Source organism: Oryzias latipes, chromosome 15 (genome assembly GCF_002234675.1).
Source record: "Oryzias latipes chromosome 15, ASM223467v1".
NCBI lineage: Eukaryota > Metazoa > Chordata > Actinopteri > Beloniformes > Adrianichthyidae > Oryzias > Oryzias latipes.
This window is the reverse complement of record NC_019873.2, coordinates 14,208,838-14,227,247: the sequence shown is the minus strand read 5'-3', so window position 1 is coordinate 14,227,247 and position 18,410 is coordinate 14,208,838. Positions and strand designations below refer to the sequence as shown.

At 38.0% G+C, this 18,410-nt stretch overlaps 1 protein-coding gene across 2 annotated transcripts in view; it reads right to left on the bottom strand.

The window, feature by feature from the left end:
* LOC101172355 (protein kinase C epsilon type) overlaps positions 1-18,410 on the bottom strand; it is an 86,579-nt gene that overhangs the window by 31,566 nt on the left and 36,603 nt on the right. For both annotated transcript variants that reach the window (XM_011484252.3, XM_011484251.3), the window contains 9 exons: positions 14,210-14,273; positions 8,952-9,111; positions 8,214-8,248; positions 6,517-6,605; positions 6,205-6,337; positions 5,966-6,108; positions 5,731-5,824; positions 4,962-5,239; positions 4,724-4,897 (listed from right to left, as the gene is read on the bottom strand). In XM_011484252.3, the coding sequence (XP_011482554.1) occupies positions 4,724-4,897; positions 4,962-5,239; positions 5,731-5,824; positions 5,966-6,108; positions 6,205-6,337; positions 6,517-6,605; positions 8,214-8,248; positions 8,952-9,111; positions 14,210-14,273 (1,170 nt within the window). The remainder of the gene's footprint in view (positions 1-4,723; positions 4,898-4,961; positions 5,240-5,730; positions 5,825-5,965; positions 6,109-6,204; positions 6,338-6,516; positions 6,606-8,213; positions 8,249-8,951; positions 9,112-14,209; positions 14,274-18,410) is intronic.

Below are 18,410 nucleotides of genomic sequence, written 5' to 3'. Positions count from 1 at the left end.
ATTAAGAAGAATGAGGAGGAGGAGGAGGAGGGGAGGGTGTAGGTAGTACATAGGTCAAACAAAGTACAAAGCATTTTAAAGTGGGGAGATGTCATCAAGGAAAGAGAAGTAATAATAACATCTTTTTTTTTTATGGCACAAGTTAAAGTTAAAAGCTAAAAACATATTAAAATAAAGTCTTTCTGTTTGGAGTTGCTTTAAAGGCTTTTTGGAGCAGCCCAAACTCGGTGTGTGGGCATTTCTACTGAGACAAATCTTAAACTAAATACAAATGTGGATGGAAGGTCAGGGATAAAAGTTTAGAGGACAGGTATTCACACGGTTTTTCTGCTTCTGCCTGGATCCTGGCAGCTCTGTTTAATATGTTTCAGAGCTCCTGACAGCTCCTGCCAGGAGCCCGATGAGAAGGGGCACTACAATAGTCCAGTCTGGAAGGCATAGACCTCTCGGCACCATGGATGGGGAGGACGTGTGTAGCGCTTGGTTTTGTTCCTCAAACGAAGGAACGCATTATATGGATAGCTGAGGGACGGATTTTTGTAAAAAGGAAAAATCCTTAGAGGTTCCTGTCCTAAAATGAGCACGGTCACCCGGGTACAATACGTGCACGTGGACATGCATTCGTCTGGCGGCAGGCTGGTTGAGCCCCCCTGTTATGTAAGGCGCTGTGTGACACAGTCGTAAGGCTCTTTGTGTATAGAATGTATATGTGGGTTTGTTTATTGTACTAACATTCAGCTCAACACATTAATGGTGGATTCTGAGAAGAGCAAGGAAGGAGGGGGGAAAGGAGTGAGGTGGCTGATGGTTGGGGTAGGGGGACAGATAATGGGAGGGGGTTCAAGCAACATATGGAATATGCATCACGTTTCTGATAAAAATCAAGGCGGTTACATAAGCACCTCCGTCCCTTTGTTTCGTCTAAAAAAACACTGGCAATCACCTCTGACAGCCTGTGTGTGAGGGTGTGCTTGTGTGTGAGGCAGCCTAAATAAGACACAAAAAAGAGCACAAAAATCGGATAGAGTAACAAAAACGAGTCTCAGATGTCGGGTCACCCGCTTGACACCGGCTGGAGTTTGCGTTTATTGAAAGAATGCGTACGTTGAACAAGAGATGCCATTTTTAAGACTTCGTTTTGCGTTATAAAATAAAAAAAATAAGAAGTTGGAAGTCCACCATGAAATGTCAGAATTGCAATGACGCCTTCCAAATGCATGATAGACAAATATATTACTTCACAAAATGACTTTGCCTAAATAAAAAAATAAAAAAAGGTTTTTCTTGTTTTTTCTTAAGCAAAACTTTCCAGCTGAATTTCTATTCTTTCCCATGTGATTCTCAGCCCTTTGGTGGAACACATGTTCAGATCTACAGTTGCTTTCTATTTTCTAAGTCATTTTCAGAACAAAACTAATCAAAATATATCATTTGAAAACACAGTTACGTCGAAGTTATTGAACATTTTTTGATGTTTTTTTTTTTCTTGTTAAAGAAGTGTAAAAAAAACTTAATCTATTGTGCATCCATTTCAATTTCATTTACATTTATTTCTAATCCAGAATTTATTTAAAAAAAAAAATTCAGTCAGATCCTGTTATGTGCGGAATATGTTGCACAACTTTTGTTGTTTCTCTGGATGCCAGTTTTTTGTACTGCCATTTAAATGAGTCTTTGATTTCTCTTTCTTTCCATGGACACTTCACCTGTTGAATGAGGTCTGCTTTCATCCCTGAATAACATCACTGCATATTAGAAAAAAAATAGAACTCCCAGGTTAAAAGAAGAGGCCTATAAATGAGCCAGGAGAAACACTTCACCTGAGCCAAAGAACGGGTAAGTCTAAAAATATGATGTTTGGTTTTTGAACAAAAACCTTAGACTGATAAGAGACTAAAGACCTATTTTTATACCTGATCTGTTCTTCAGATATGGAAACTTCTTATCTACAGATGCAGAGTTCATTTTTCAAAGAGAAATTGTTTGGCAAAATAAAGAGGTAATGTGCTTACAATTTATTCTGGTTTCTGAGGTGAGTCACTACTTAAACATTCCAAAACATAACAAAACTTTATTTTGGTAATTAGGTCTAAAAATATGTCATTTAAAAAACAATTTTTTAAAGATTTGTCATGTGAAAAACCAAATCAGTAGTATCCAGCTTCAGTTTTTATTTTCTTTTTGTTAAAATGAAAAACGTATACCTCACTGTATTGTTGTTTACTGTTAATATAAAGGTTTGCCCAGTACAATGAAGTAAATTACAGAGTTTTGTCTACAAATACATATTAACACACTTATATAAATGTATATAGATAAAGCCTTAGGAATGGAGGAGTTGCGCACACCTCAACTTTGTTCTACCAATTTTAGTCTTGTGACTTTGTTGTTTGCTAAATTGTAACAAAACTGATTGAAAACTAAATTGAGCATTTATCAAAAAAACTGTTGAAGATGTTTGTTGCTTCCAATTTTGTATACATTTATTAATCACCTTTTTTCCCAAATAATAATAGAAATCATGCTTGCAACAGTAATGTGATGAATAAATTAGTCCTGCTGTCTTAGCTGAGATGTACCAACAAAAGTTCAACTCATGAATAAGATGCAATTCTCTCTGCAACACATGCAAGTTTGCAAAAAGGCGTAAAGCTGCAGGACAGATCTGCAAATGGGCACACTGAGCAGAATGCTAGTACATTTTGGCTTTTTTTCCTGAAACATCCTATTATATGTTCTCTTTAAACAAATAAGTTGAGTCTGTAAGTTGTCATAGCTCCATTTTGTTAAGCTCCCCCTCGCTAACAAGCTAATCAAGTTTGGTGAAGTTGAATTGTGACTAATGAAAGCCTTGTCAGCAGCGTCAAGGTCAAGTTGCTTTGAAAGAACATGGAACATCACGCACTATCAATGTACAGTAGCAACCTCAATACAATATATGTTTAAAAAAATAAAAAAAAGGAATGCATCCCCCAACAGGAACATTCCATAGACAAAACATTCGTCAATTAGAGACGACGGGACTGTCCCACCCACGAATCCCTTTGTGTGGGAATCTGCCACTGCACCTACCATGAAGGTGGAAAGACCGGCTGAAAGTGTGTATGATGAAAACGCCATGAGCATTAAATGATGGTTAAAAAAAAGGCAGAAGGAAAGGGTTTAAACAAGACTTTTTACCAAGCCGACAGTCTCTCATTCCTGGTCCTGAAAGTAAAATTCAGGACCAAGAAAGCTAATCTTTGCAACTTGACATGAAAAAAGACCTATAGGCTAAATCCATCAAAACTAATAGGCTTACATAAGAGGAAAGAGAATTTGCCACTAAGAAAGCTCAGCCTGAGTTTATGGACAAAAGTTCCTCATTGGACAGATGGAGTTTTGGAGGTGAGACTCGGACTTAAGTTACACCGAAGTTCTACTTGTAACTTGACTTAGGACTTGACGTCAACGACTTGAAACCTGAGGTTTAGGTTCAGAGCGTCAATGTCGGATCCAAAAAACAAAAAACTGTGTTGAAACACATTTTGCATTGGGAATGTAGAAACAGCAGTAGTCTGTTTTTGTGTCTTTATATGGGAGCATACATCTCTCATTGCAGATGATTTTACTTTTTTAAACCCGCACACAAAAAAGCATAGTCTTAATAATTTAAGAAAAATATTATTAAAATATACTGTATGAAATTGTTGACTCCTTAATGTCTTCTGGCGCTAACTTGCAACGTACCATTTGATTCAGACCTCCACTTGATTTAGCATCCCCTTTAGAGTAAAAAAAAACAAAACACTGAAGAATACTTTTCTTATGTAATAGGAACTAAATTCAGGCATGAAGGAGATCGGTAATGTCTGGAAGGAGAAGAATTAGCATTGGTATGGGGGAAAATTGATAGAAAATTGATAAATACTGTTAGTATTTTTTGTGGGCTTTTTTCCTTGACCTTTTTATCACTATTTCTTTATAAAAGTAACCTATATGATATGTTTTTCAATGTGGAAAAGCAAAATGAAAGCACAGAAAGCATTTATATGATAAGTGAAGCACATTGACATCAGCAACTCAAAAGTAAAGCTGTGGACCACAGAGAGTGTGCAATCTTTCTTAGTCATTTAAGACCATGTCCATAAGAAGTGATTGGTATTTGGAATAGCCTAGTTAATGATGTATAATTTATGAAAACGTCTACTCAAGTTGTTTTAAAACTAGTTTTGATGGGTTTATATTAACAGAACATTTAACCTGAAAGAAAAGACCTTCAACAGTTTTAGACTTACTTAGGGCAAAACTGTTAAACTAGTTTTAAAAAAAATTGTAAAATATAAAGTACATTTGACTTTTTTTTCCTTCTTTATTAACTCATGATTGATCACCGACCCAAAATCATGGATTAGTCTCATTTGAATCTTAAGGTGTAATCAAGCACAACTATTTATACTGTGTTCATCTATCCACACATTCAAGCAGAAAGGTAAAACTGCTTAAAAGGATAATAATAAACTGCATCTGCTGATGCCACAACCAGTGAATTGTGCTTTAACTTTTTTGAATCAACATTTTTCATTTTTTTACGTTTTAAAGATTATCTAGATTTTAATTTCAAACATCTGTTTCTGTCTGGCTGTCTCCTCACTCTTCTGTACTCAACAGGGTTCATGCCAATGCTGCCCCCTGCAGGTCAACAGTATGTCTGCGTTTGCATCTGCTGCGAGTGTGTTCCTACTTTTGTCTGGAAGCAGCAGTAGAGCTGTGTCAGGTAGGGGTGTTTCCTTGCCAGCGCCAATATCCTCTTCTCAGTCATGGTGCAGTCCACATCGTCGTCCTGCAGAATCACGTCTTTCTTCAAGACTTTGACGGCGAAAACTTCATCTGTGCCTTTCAGCTCCGCCAGCATTACCTGGAGACACAGAATGGTCAGAGGCCTGGACGTTTTTTGGATCTAAGTGTGAAGTCACACCGACCTTCCCAAAGCTGCCCTTCCCCAGAACTTTAATGAACACAAAGTCGTGCAGGTTCATCCGCTTTGTCTCTGGAGCACTAGGACCTTTGACTTCTCCATTCTCCTGGCTTCCTTCAGCGTCCCCGCCCGCACTGTTTTCTTCAGCTCCCCCCTCTCCTTCATGAGTATCACAGGTTACCGTAGCGATGGAGGAGGAGGAAGACAGAGGAAGTGTGGTGAGCTCTTCTCCACGGTGGTCAAAGGACAAAGCTTTTCGAATGTTCTCCAGCTCTTTCACGTCTGCATAAAAAAAAGAGCAGTGATGAGCATTGGTAGGGGGTGTGTGTGTGTGTGTGTGGGGGGGGGGGGGGGGGCAAGTTCAGGTTTGGTCTGAACTTCAAATTCAAATTCAAATTCAACTTCATTTATATAGCGCTTTTCTTGCTATATAGCATCTCAAAGTGCTTCCCAGAGAAAGAATAAAAAAGATTTAAAAAAAATAATATATATATATAAAATAATAAACATAGTAAAAATAATAAAATTAATAATAAAAATAAATGCTAATAATAATAAAATAAATGAATTAATAAAAACACACAAAAACCCAACACATACACATCCCTTCATTAAAATCAAAAACACATAAAATTAGCTGTTAAAATTTTATAAAATCCAATAAAAACATGTGGACAAGTAAAAGCTATGTAAAAGCTTTACTAAAAAGATGTGTCTCAAGTTTTTTCTTAAAAAGCTCCACAGTGGCTGAAGCCCTCACGTCCTTGACCTACCTTGGTCACATGGAGAAGTTGGGGCGGACTTTGAACGATCGTCCTCTGTCTGCGCTTCCGATAGAGACTGTTGAGCATCCTGAGTCTGTGGAAGCTGATCAGTCAGATTTATGGTTTATGTTTTTAATGATCAGTCTTTAAATTTAATTTTATTCAAAATAGTTTGAAAAACACGTTTTTTAAATATGCTTTAAGAGCGTTTGTGTTGCTCTATTTTTTGGTGCTATTTTCAAACCTTCTTCCGCCTCTGGGCGCTATTGGAGATCTTGTCAGGGGTGACTCCGAGGTCTGAGAGGACCTTGGCAATTCCTCTGGCATCCACGCCGCAGTTCGGCGCCACGTTACTCTCACAGCGCCGGTGTACATTTACTTTACACACTGCCACACAAGCGGAGGAGGAACAAAAAAAAAAGCAAAATCAGGCTACTGCGTACAAAATCCAGAGCAGATGCTAGGCTCTTCACTTCCACGTACCTTTACACTGGAGCCCTTGCCGGAGCAAACCCCACAGCAGAGAGCCACAGTGGTCACAAAAGGTGAGAACTTTAAAGTTGTGGATGCTGAACATATGAGGGACGTTGACACTGAACCTTTGAGACCCAACTGGCTGTAAGGAACACCGACCACAAGCAACAGTATTACTATGGAGAGGTTTTGGGGAATCGTAACCTGTTTGATGAATGTTCTTTTTACTCAACTGCTTAAGATACATAAAAAATGTAGAACATGGAGAGTAGAACTCATTCTCTAATGTTTCCCCTGGAATTTTAATGACCCAATTTGTACCTCTCCCACTGTGTTGTCCTGCTTCTTCATCCCGGCACACTTGGTGATGATGAGCTCATGGCAACGCTTATGGACCACGCAGGTGCACACTGCAAAGAGAATCAGAATGAATCAGAACTGCAGAACGAAATGAATAAACATCCAATCGTCAGCAACAGAAAAATAAACCTGGCATGTAAATGAAGAAGAAGAAGATGATTTAAATTATATATTAAAAGAGCTTTTATTTTGAAAGATTTCTACAAACTCCAAACAACAAAGTACTTATAGATCGTTAAAAACAATTCTATCACTGATTCTTCAGAGTCTGAACAAAAAATGTCCCACATAGAAAGGTTTTATTTGTATTAAAGAAAAAGAATAAAACTGTTACATATAAAGGCATTTTGAATACTGGTGCTGTGTTTTAGCATAGATAATTACTTTTGTAGGGAATTAAATGTATGTTGTTAGACGGCCTGTGTTATTTCTCTTGTCCTTGGTCAGTGATCATAATGATCGCCAGCATTGAAAAATTGTGAAAACAATCAAACTATCAAAGCAATATCAATTTAAAGATAAGGAGTAAAAATTATAAAATAATAAATATACTGAGCATAAAAAAATATTTTCCATAGAAATTAGTTTATTAAATGTGTGTCCTCTGCTTTTATGGACTAAAAAACATGATCAGTTATACCCCTGAGGACCTGTTTTTAATTCAACTAAACACAGAAATAAATGCAGCAGTACCAAATTAATAGTTTCCTTTTTTCCACTTTTGTTGTTTAATCAAGGCAGGTTCGTCAGATGTAAATCATTTTGCGTTTTATTCATTTAAGTTTAAGTTTGAAAAGGAATTTCTTTAACCTGTGATTTTAAAACAGTGTGAAATTGAGCTTTAGGTACATATAATGCATTTTTTGCATGTGAATTTAAGATTCTTGTTGGAGTATATAAATATGTACTGAGACTTTATGACATAAATCAAAGCATTAGGGTAAACACTGAATGTGTTAAAATGGTTTTTTAACATCTTACTTGCTCTTTGTGGTTAAGTGGCACTAATCTTTCTCTACCTACATATGTAACGCTCATGAATATAATGTAAACATTTGCTTGAGTCATTCTGAAGGTGTTTTCTCCCATCTCTCAAGAATCAGTGATGTATACATTTGGGGCAGGGCTGGCCAACGCTGGTCGTCAAGAGTCACAACCCTGCCTGGTTTCCAGCTCTCCCAAGTCTTCGTGATGCTGACTACCTAAATCAGGTGTGTTTACTCAATCCTGATGTGAAAGCACTTGAGTCAGCTAATCGGCATCAAGCTGTTTCATTGGGAACTGGAAAGCAGGAAGGGTTGTTGCTCCTGAGGGCCGGGGTTGGCCAGCCCGATATAGTGGATTGTTGAACTGTATTGTTGTGCTTTTTAATTGCATCATTCTTAGAGTAAAGCCTGTGCTTGATTAGGCAACTGATTGGCAGCTCCTGTACCACCAGAAGTTCAAAATAAGAGTCCATGGCAACAGCAATACAAGCTGTTTATTATCAGAGAAATTGTGATGGCTCTGCTGCTCACTCTATTACAAATGTGGCAGCATTTATAAGAGAAATAAACAGGCTTTTACTTATTAGGCACAGAAAATGTCAATCAAAAGCATACATTTCCTTACTTTTTGGGCTGTTTATTTACAGCTTGTTTACATTAAAACAGCCTTACCTTGACACTGGTACCCCTGCTTCCCTAAAACACCCCTGAAGGGAGAAGCAGACACATAAGAGAAGCAAATGTAAGTCGAATGTGTTCAATTTGAGGCTGACTGCAAGTTCTCTTTGTTCCTTACACAGAAAAGAGGCAATTACAGCATTCAGTTAAATGTGATAACCTCAATGGCCTGGTATGACTAATCATGCCAAAACATGAATGCACGTTTTGTCATCCTTATTAATTAAAATCAAATAATAAAAGGCGCCTTTTTGGGGAGCTGAAAAATGTAATAATCCCCGCTAACAATAGATGTGTTGTTGTGCGTTTGCAGAGTCAGCTCAGAACGCCTGAGCACAGATTGAATGTTCTTTTGGAGATAAGCTGAAGACCACGTGACCCCCCCAGTGCAGTACTCAAGTTCGTCGTGACGGAAAAAAACACAGCTAGCTTTGTCTTTCGCAGCATCCTCTGATCTCACAGCGCCACAGGTTGGTTTGAGAAAGCAAACTGCAGCAGGGAATCATGGGACACGGGTGAGAACCCAATGGAAACTCTCGTGCGTTTAGACTGAGCAGTTCACAAGAACAACAATGATTAAGTCTTAACTCGTGTTTCACTGCTGTTGGGTAACACTTCATTGTACCTGAGAGAACCATCGCTTTGGTTCCTTTTGAACTGATTTGGTAACCCAAAAGAAAAAAGTATTTCTGCCTGTTACTGTCACTTTAGGAAGTGGAGTGTGTTTCTGACCAGATAAAATCCCTGCAGTGGGAGCAGTAGGTGGGCTGTCTCAGGTAGGTGGCCATAAACTTGTGCCCGTTGACCTGGTGAACCCTTCGGCGCACAGCACCCTGCCGCTTCCTGGGACGCATTCGCTGCCGAAAAACTCTCTCTTCATTTTCGGATGAGACTGCAGCAGCAGGAAAAAAGACAAAAAGCGCAGAGAGAGAAAAAAAAGTTACATTTGCTAAACTTTTTCACAGCCTGAAAGCAAAATGTCAACCATTTAGTCAGCAAATTTTCAGGAACATTATAGATCGGTAGTTTTGCTGGAGATACACACAAAACACATGCATGATATAATGATTGATTGAAAGTCTGCAATAACGCTGCACGGCCAGTAGATGGGGATAAAACTACATAAAATCAGCTATGCTCTTTTTCTTTTTTATTAAAACCCATCTATCACCATTTTTTCTTTTTATGACAAAAACAATTCTCTGCGATAATAAAGAGGTCTAAATGAGTGTCTAACCACGTGTAAATGATACACCTATATTGTGAATATGGAAAGAAGTTATTTCACACTGAAAAAAAAGCAAATGAACCTTTTACCAGCTCATTCCTTTTCACATTTGAAAACAGATTTGTGAGTTTTTTGCCTGTTAACACCTTTCACCAAGCATAACAACTCTGTTCTAACAAAGAATTGTTGATTTAAAGCCCCTCTAAACTGTCTTTGAGTGACTCTGAGACATTCTGAACTGAGGTAATGTAACTGGATAAATGTATGACTTAATGGACTCATCTGTTCAGTGAATGAAATGACTCTCAAACCAAGCTCAGGTCGCTGTATGTCCATTTAGTTAATTCAATCCAAGCTGACCCTGAGCGAGCTTCATCATTTATGAAAAGCAGAGCAAACCAGGCAGTTTAAACTAGAAAAAAGGAAAAAAGCTTTAAAAAAATATATATATATTGTGGGGTCAAAGCTACGCCCTCCGTTCACACCTCAAGAAGCCTCCCAACTGTTGGTGGCTCAGGACAAACACATTCCATCCCTGCTGTCAAGCTCAGCCACTTTTCCATCCCATCACCTAGCAACTGACAGCTGTAGCCTAGCAACAGTGCAGTAGTGGTTGTTGTGATGTAAACAATAGTCCTTTCACGATGTCCTCATCTTAATCAAAAAAGTTTCATTCCTCCTAAAGTCCACTCTGAGTTACTGTCACTGTGTGATATCAGCATCTTTGCATGATGAAGTGGAACCTTCTAGCACCACTTTGATGGATTGACCATCAATCCTGAGTGGAGGAAGACTTGGAATGACTTAACAGCTACAGTAGATGAATGGATGTGCTGCACTTTACTAAATAAATCCATGGTTATTTGTTTGCAAAAATCATTTTGGTTTAATGTGAAACGCTCCTTTATTGCAGCTCTAAAGCAGAAATTCCTGACAGCCTTCAATAAGATTTTCTAGAAAAGTGATGATAACATTTCACCATGCAATCTGCTCACAAACCTAAGACGTCCCTTTTGTTTCCTCTTCAGCTGTTAGTCAGAGAGAGCTCTGCTTTCAGGATGATGCTTTGCTGCTGTAATTTTTGCAGAACGTGCTCTGTGCTGCTGAAGAGAACCACCTAAGATCTGGGACATCAGTGGTGCTTGTAAAAGACACGCAAATATTCAAGTGACCTCTCAGAGCAAAAGAATGTGGCTTTTGATTTGTTTGCTGAATTGTATAAGGATTTACTAAGACAGGCCAAAAACTCATTTGTTGATTTTAGACACATTGTGTTTTAAAATGAGTCAGACTGATTTTTTTGTCATTGTAATCAAAATGAACAGCAACTATTTTCTTAGAAATAGCAACAACAACAAAATACTCATGATTGGACTGTTTACCCATCAGTTTTAAGTCATTTGTAGCTTATTTTTCCTTTTGAAATTTTGTGTAGAAGTAATTGTTTTTACATTTTGATATCTTATTGTAAGATTTCTTGTCAAGTAAAAATTCCTTGCTGCGTGGACAGATTGTTTTACTACTTCCTAGTCATTTCCTTCTGGAGATCAGTGCTCTTTCCCTATTTTTAGTCTACCTCTTTTGTAGTATAACTAGTAAACACATTTACAATAATAATAATAATAAAGCCTGAACATAATAGTTTAACCATGGCACATTTAAAACATCAGTAGAGTGTGTATGTGTGTGTTGAACCTACTTGGTTGATTTGAGATTTAGTTATTCATCCATGTGATCTCTGTGATTCAAACACATTTAACTAATGACTGTAATTTTATTGGATCCCACCTTCAAATATCTAGTCACCCATTTTGATTTGCTTTATTTGTTTTCCTTACATTAAGGAAAGCTGCTAATGGTGTAAAATAGATGCAAAAAGTCATCATTTGCACTTTTTGTTTATGAAATAATAAAAAGGAAACAGGATCCTTAATTTAATAACGCTCTGCTGACAGAGCTCTTTCTCACTCTGAGTGGTGCAGCTGGTCCATCAGAAAACAGTTCAATTTAGTAATGAATGCATCCCCCTGCTGGCTCTACTCTCCATCCTCTCTACTATATAGTCTAGTATCTGTGACACAGACGGATGGAGAAACGCTGCTGGGAAGATTTCCACCTAACAGTTGAGTTGTCTCATAATTTCTCAAGGTTTGTGGTTTTACGCAGTTAAGACTCTTACACAGAATTAAATTTGCATGAAACAGTGCTGCAGACAAAACCACAAAAGAAGGCCAGTAACGGTTTGGAGCAACTTGAACTTAAAAAATGTAATTCTTTCATTTAAATGTATATTCTTTTTTTATATTATTGTTTTTTATACAATGTATTTTATACACATACATAAAAAAAACTGATTTTAGTAGCTGTTAAAGTAAACTAAACCAGAGCCAAATATTGTGTATTTTATCTTTTGGTTGTGATGAGTAATGACTAAAAAAGTTGGGTCAACATTTTTTTTCAGTTGTTCTCCTTCACAACCACTTTTGTAACACAATAATTTATTTATTGATTCATGAGGCTTTATTAAACTGAAGTGATTGTAAAGAGCAGTTTACAAAAGAAGATCTGGATGCTGTTTTATTTTCATTTTTAAAAGTTTTGATGCTCTAGATGTAGAACAGGTCACTGCTGAATGGTAATAGAGACTAAACTCATGTCTGCACAGAAGACATCAGGCAGAGAGGTTAATAGGTCCTGCTCTGGTGACTGCAGGTGTAGTCAAACCTGCAAAGTTTTTAGGAAACTTCTTGTTTTGTTTAGGTTGGTCTTCCTTTCCACTGGTGACTTTATAACATTTTACAGGCCCTACAATGTACATACATGTTACATAACAATTTTGAACAGGTTTGAATGGATGCAAAAGCAGTTTTCAGTTTGTAACTCTCAAAAGATCCACAAAGTAACATAAAGAAGACAAGGACAAAAGAGAAACAAGAAGCAATAAGCTAAAGAAAAAAAATGTAAAAGCTGACGTTTAACATTTTAGGGAAGAAAATCCAGTGATATGCAGATGAAATCAAAAGAAAAGGCTTTTATTTCTAATTTTGCAGAAAAAAAACATCCAAAGCTTCAAGGCTACAAAAGCAATTCCAAAGAATGGTAACATCTGGTGGCAAATGAGAGCCATAGCAACCCTTCAACAGCTCTATTCCAATTGTAAAAGATCATTTTAGATCAGCAACAAAACCTTAGAAAAGACAGCAGAGTTTCCTGTTCTCTTACCACAAAATTATTTTTTTTAAGTAAAACGTTTGTTGAAGAAATAAAATCATTGTGCAAATCTTTCCACCTAGAGAGAAGAAAAACTACAAGTTACAATCCCACTTTTGAGTTTAAATGTATGCGGCATGAACCCCGAACAAGCTCCTGCAGAGTGAATTCATTACCATCAAGAAAGCTCTTATGTTTTCATGAGTTTTTCTTGGCTTTTTCTAGTTAAGAATAGAGACTGTCAGAGTCAACCTGTGTGAAGGTGGGGGTAGGGAAGTTCTTACACACCGTCTGAAACCCTGCTGTTAAAAGTGTGATTACGCCTCACTGCAGTTAATGTTAGCAAAGCTCGATGCCACAAAGTCCTCCATTTGTTTTTTATGCCTTTCAGCCTGCAATAACCGTTCGGGGTCCTTCCGACCGAGGATAACGTCACACTACCGTAACCCCACTTGGACAAACTACGTAGCGTGGAAATCTGCTCGAGCTCTACTAATTTTCATTTCACATTTCCTTTTGTAACCTAAAGTTTTTTTCCTTCATAAGTTGTGTCTGACATTATTCTTTGTAGTGTTTATAGAGAGATTTTTGCCACAACCCACTTTGTAAAAAGGTCTGTGGCTGTTTGAATGTACCTGCTGCTCCACACAAGCGAATCGTGTCTCTGATCAGATAATCTCGCTCTGTCTCGGTGCTCTGTTTGATTAGAACGGACCGCATATTATCTTCTTCTATGGTAGTATCATAATTTGTCCAGACCAATCACTAACTGAGACGTCGTCGGTCCAACGGACAGCCAATCACATAATGTGACGTCAGCACTAGTCCCAGGACCCCGAACAGCTGTTACAGGCCGTATGGTTATGGTACCTACACCGTCAATGCCTCACTGGCAGGCAGTTGAATGCTCTCAGGTGAAAAGAAGATCTTCCAAATTGTCTCTCATATTCTTAACGTTGCCCACAACTGAGAGAATCATGAATTTTGAGAGAAGCAGAAATACGTCGTCGTTTTTTTTTGGTTTATGAGAATTTTTTTTTAGATAGGGCAGCCGCTTATGCTATTTTTCTAAACAACCCAACAACGCCCAACAAAAAATACTGGTTAAATAAGTCCTAACTCCATCATCAGAAACATGCCACAAGAACACGATTAAAACACCAAAAAGACATTTCTTATCGGAGTGAGCTTTGTTTTGCTTCAAGGGGGAGTTAGATAAACTTCATTGCTGAGTCAAATCTAATTTTAAGTTTATGAAATGTGTCACCAGTTTTACGGGAACCAGCACGCAAAATTTCCTAATCAAAGTTTCACAAAGTACCATGTTTAAACATGTGAAAATGATGTTTTTCCTGGACTTGGAAGTTAACAGTGACAATACTAAGTGTTCTGGCAAACAAGCCTCAGACTTTATCTACAAAAAATGCCACAAAATAACACATCTGAAAGCTCAGATGGTCGCACATGTGAAACCAGTGAAATAAGAACACAAACTGAAAGCACGTCATATATGTTTCAATGATCTGGCCCTGGCTTTAGCCAATAGTCTTACCTTCACTGGAAGATCCTATTAGGTCAATAACAACATAGACTTTCCCCTCTGGCTCCAGATCAATCTGCAAGGACACACAAAGAACAAGACAGAGAGGAGATGTAAAGAGAGCGGGAGGAATACACCAAAAGAAAGGCCAAACACACAATTCCATCAACTAAAGATGGACCTTTATGTATATAAATCAAAAGGAAGCAGTTTAATAACATTACAAATTATGAATAAAATCATGACCTCATTAAGTAAGCTATTTGTTTCAAATCCACTGAGCGGTGAATGACAGTTTGTGAGTATCTGCACATATTCCCACATTCAATTTAGACTTCTTTTTCTGCTTGACTACCAGGTTGAAAGGAAAAGTAAATAAAAGGTTTGATTTTTAAATCTACTTATCACTTTTATGAGAAATTTATATGCATTAGAACTGCATGATATGAGGAAAATTTGTAGTGTGTGATATTAGCTATAAATAATGCGATGATGAAATGATTGTGATCCATGAGCAACAGCATAACAAAAAGCTAATATATCATTTTCACTTCACTGCAACAGTTTTACTATACACCAAATGACCCTCGTCCACATAGGGCGTGGGTATCTAACATAAAAAAAAGGTTCAACTCGATTGGTCAGCGATGTGAAGGGGTCCATCTGATTGATCAAATGTATAAAAGACTTTTGTTTGATTTGTTAAATACATCAAAGTGCCATAAGACTGTTTTATCATGTGTTTAAACATTTAAGATAACCATTTATCGCCATTTAATGCACAGTGACAGGCTATTATCGCAATGACAATACAATTGTAATATATTGTGCAGGCCTAATATGCACCATGATTGGTGCCTAATTCAAAGACATAAGAAGAACACAACATGATTTCCGTGGCTGCTTTGTGTTTAACCAGTGTATCAGTTTTAAAAGTGGTGCCCAACAAGGTTTTGAAGGTTTGAGTTGTTTAGAATAGGAAACTGATGTACCGCCAGTTCAGCTACAGAATCTTTAAAGTTCACCAATCAGGGCACATATTGTTTATTTATAGTTAGTTTTTTTGTTTGTTTGTTTAATGGCAATTTCAATATTAAATTTCAAAATTAAATTTTAATTCAATTTTTTTTTCCTTTTGACACACATTTCCTTACGCACACACATGCTTTAAGTGTATGTGCACTTCAGCGGAGTGAGTGTGTAGTGTGTATCCCTGAGTGCATCTGATGATTGGGTATCTGTTGGGGGGGGATCTGCTTCCTGCAGCAGCTTGCACCACTCCTCAAGTCCCACGCACTCACGCATACTAACAGTCACTGGAAAGGGAACTTTCTGAAAACGTGGTGCAGCAAAGGCGTGGGTTTATAATGCGTACAGTAAGAGACGGAGAGCAGAAAGAGTTGGATGAGGGGGAAGACGGAGAAAGTTTGACACATTCCATTGTTCAAGAGATGGTAGATTTTTTGGTTTTGTTATTTTTTTATTTTATATATTTTTTTGTGTTTATCATAAAGCAGGATGGCTCAGTGTGAGCATTGTGAAGTTTCACTTGATATATCCTCGTCATCCATCTGCTTTTTCTCGCAGAACGGAAGGAAGGAAGTCGTTGTGGCAGATTGGACAGATGAAGGAGGCAGAACATTGCAGTGAACCGCTTTGTGTTGACACGACTCAATAAATTATAAGCCAGAACAGTAAAGAACTACCACTGAAAATTATCGTGTTTTTATCCAATGGCAGTAAAAAAAAGGGCTGATATTCTGCTTCTGTCAGATATACAAAAAAAAAAAAAGCAAAAATGTGACAACACAAGTTTCTTTATGTTGTTTTGTTTTTTTGGTCAAGTTAAAGTCCTGCAAATCATTAAAATGAACAAAAGTTTTATGGTTTTCAGCATAGAGAGATCTGGAAGAATACAGGATTGAGGAGTACAATCGGTACGGGCGGGTTTAACAGTTAGGAGTGCTTTGCAAAGTGTGCCACAAACTGTCACAGCCATCCAAACTGGCTCAGGAGAACCCTGTGTGACTAGTGCAAAAACGGTTCCTCATTTGCACTCAAAGCACAAAATCTTGCAGGATGGTCTATGTGATCATTAGAGAGTGCACAGGAAGGTCTAATGAGGTTCATTGTGCGCTGACTCCTGTATCTTTACGCTGATTTAATCAAATAAAACTAGGGCAAAATCGAACTGAAGCAGCAATCGGGTTAGAATCTGTGTAATAACAATTTGATTATTTCCTTCTACATGGGTGGTTTGAGATTTGCGATCATAATTATAATACTCATAATATTTTTTTCACGTGCCCTGGAGCCTCTACGCTGGATGATCCAAAGAAGGAGGCTGAGTAATCATTCTCTTCATAATGTAGTGACTCAGCAAAAAGTGTCTGTAGTCACTGGCTTTTTTGGATCCACCGTAACACTGAAGATCCACAGGAATAACCAGGAAGAGGTCAAACAAAAATTCTTGAAAAATTCATTACCACAACTTTCCATTATAAAAAGGGGCAGCACTTTACTCTTGCCTCTCAGCAAAAATGCCATGGTTTGTAGCAACAGGGCTTGGGTCTCAGACTTTAGGTCCTTAGGGCTGACATCTTGCGGGTCTTTAGAGAATCATGCCGCATCTGCTCCTTATTAATTAGATCAGGTGTGTTTAGCCAATAAGGAGTTTCAATGGCAGCCTAGCTAGCCTGGAGTTTAAGACCTGTGGTCCAGGGTGTACCCTGCGTTCGCCCAACAGTAGCTGGATTGGCTCCACCAACCCTTTGACCCCAAAAGGGATTCAGTGAGTTTTGGAGATTGAAGGATGGATTATTAAAAATATTTTTTGAATTGAAAATAAACTTGATCCAAGGAATTGTTTGTTCCACAAAAATTGAACCAGTAGAAAATCCAACACCGCCATTACCTCCATATAGACAGGGACAAACATTGATTAACAATTGTGTCTCGCAGTATGAGATAATGCTGTTAGTTTCATTTTGAACTATAACACAATATAAACAAAACAAGAATTTATCATATTTACTGTAAAACAGTGGACTCCAAATTAGAGATAAACTAGGATGCACAGAAGAGAAAATGTATTGTAGAAGCCAAATAATACTTAAAACGCTTGGCTGAATACCGAATAGTGAACGAATATCAAATGAGGATGTTGAGTTTTTCTTTTTTAATTATTGCCTAGATATAGCCTAGAATAACTTTTACACAACTTTTTCAAATTCATTCATTCATTCATTCATTCATTCATTCATTCATTCATTCATTCATTTTCTATTCCGTTTATTCCCTTTCGGGGTCACGGGGCTGCCGGGGCCTATCCCGGCCACTTGCGGGCGAAACGTCCAGGGACATCCTGGACAGGTCAGTCTCGTCTATCACACACCCATGCACACCCATGCATTGGCTAAGCACACCTGATCAAGGTAATCAACAGCAGATGAGGCAGCATTTCTGAAACACCAGAATCGAGGTCGGCCCTCGAGGCCTGGAGTTTGACACCCCTGATTTAGAATGACCATTTTACCTGAATAGAGCTCTGACTGTGTGGGATTTTTGATCACCGTGGTGATGAAGCATGAAGATTTTAGCCCCCGCAGCGTCTCTTTCTTGTATTTGTCATGCTGTTGCGGGTGTTAAGCTTTTAAAATCCTGATTAATGCAGATGTGTTAAAGGTTTTGGCAGATAAACCCCCTTGCGACACTTGAGTTCTGCAGCTGCTGCAAACTGCAGATCTTTTATCACTGCCAGGCACTTTGAAATCTTTCCACACAGCTGAAGTTTTAAAGTAGACGCTGGATCACCGGTGCACATTGACTGCATCATGTGCCACTTTTTCCTACCGAAGCCAAACAATGCTTTTTTTGTGCCAATATTCGGCCAAATACATTCGGTTGCCAAATATTTGATGCATCTCTAAGATGAACTGATAAACCAGCCTTGGACCAGAATAAGACAATCTTCCACACGAGGGTGCCTGACACCCCAAACATCGCATACCATATATTTCTAACGCTATATCAGTTTTTTGTTCTGTGTGAATGAATGCATATGTATTCCCCCTTCCAACCTTTACGTTTGAAATTTGTGTATGAAAGACGCAACATAAGCACATAATCAACTAAAAATCCCTTTTTTTTCTGCTGTTACTTCAGACTCTGGGTGGATTTAACATGAAGCCAGTACAAGAGCTGCCCCCCCATA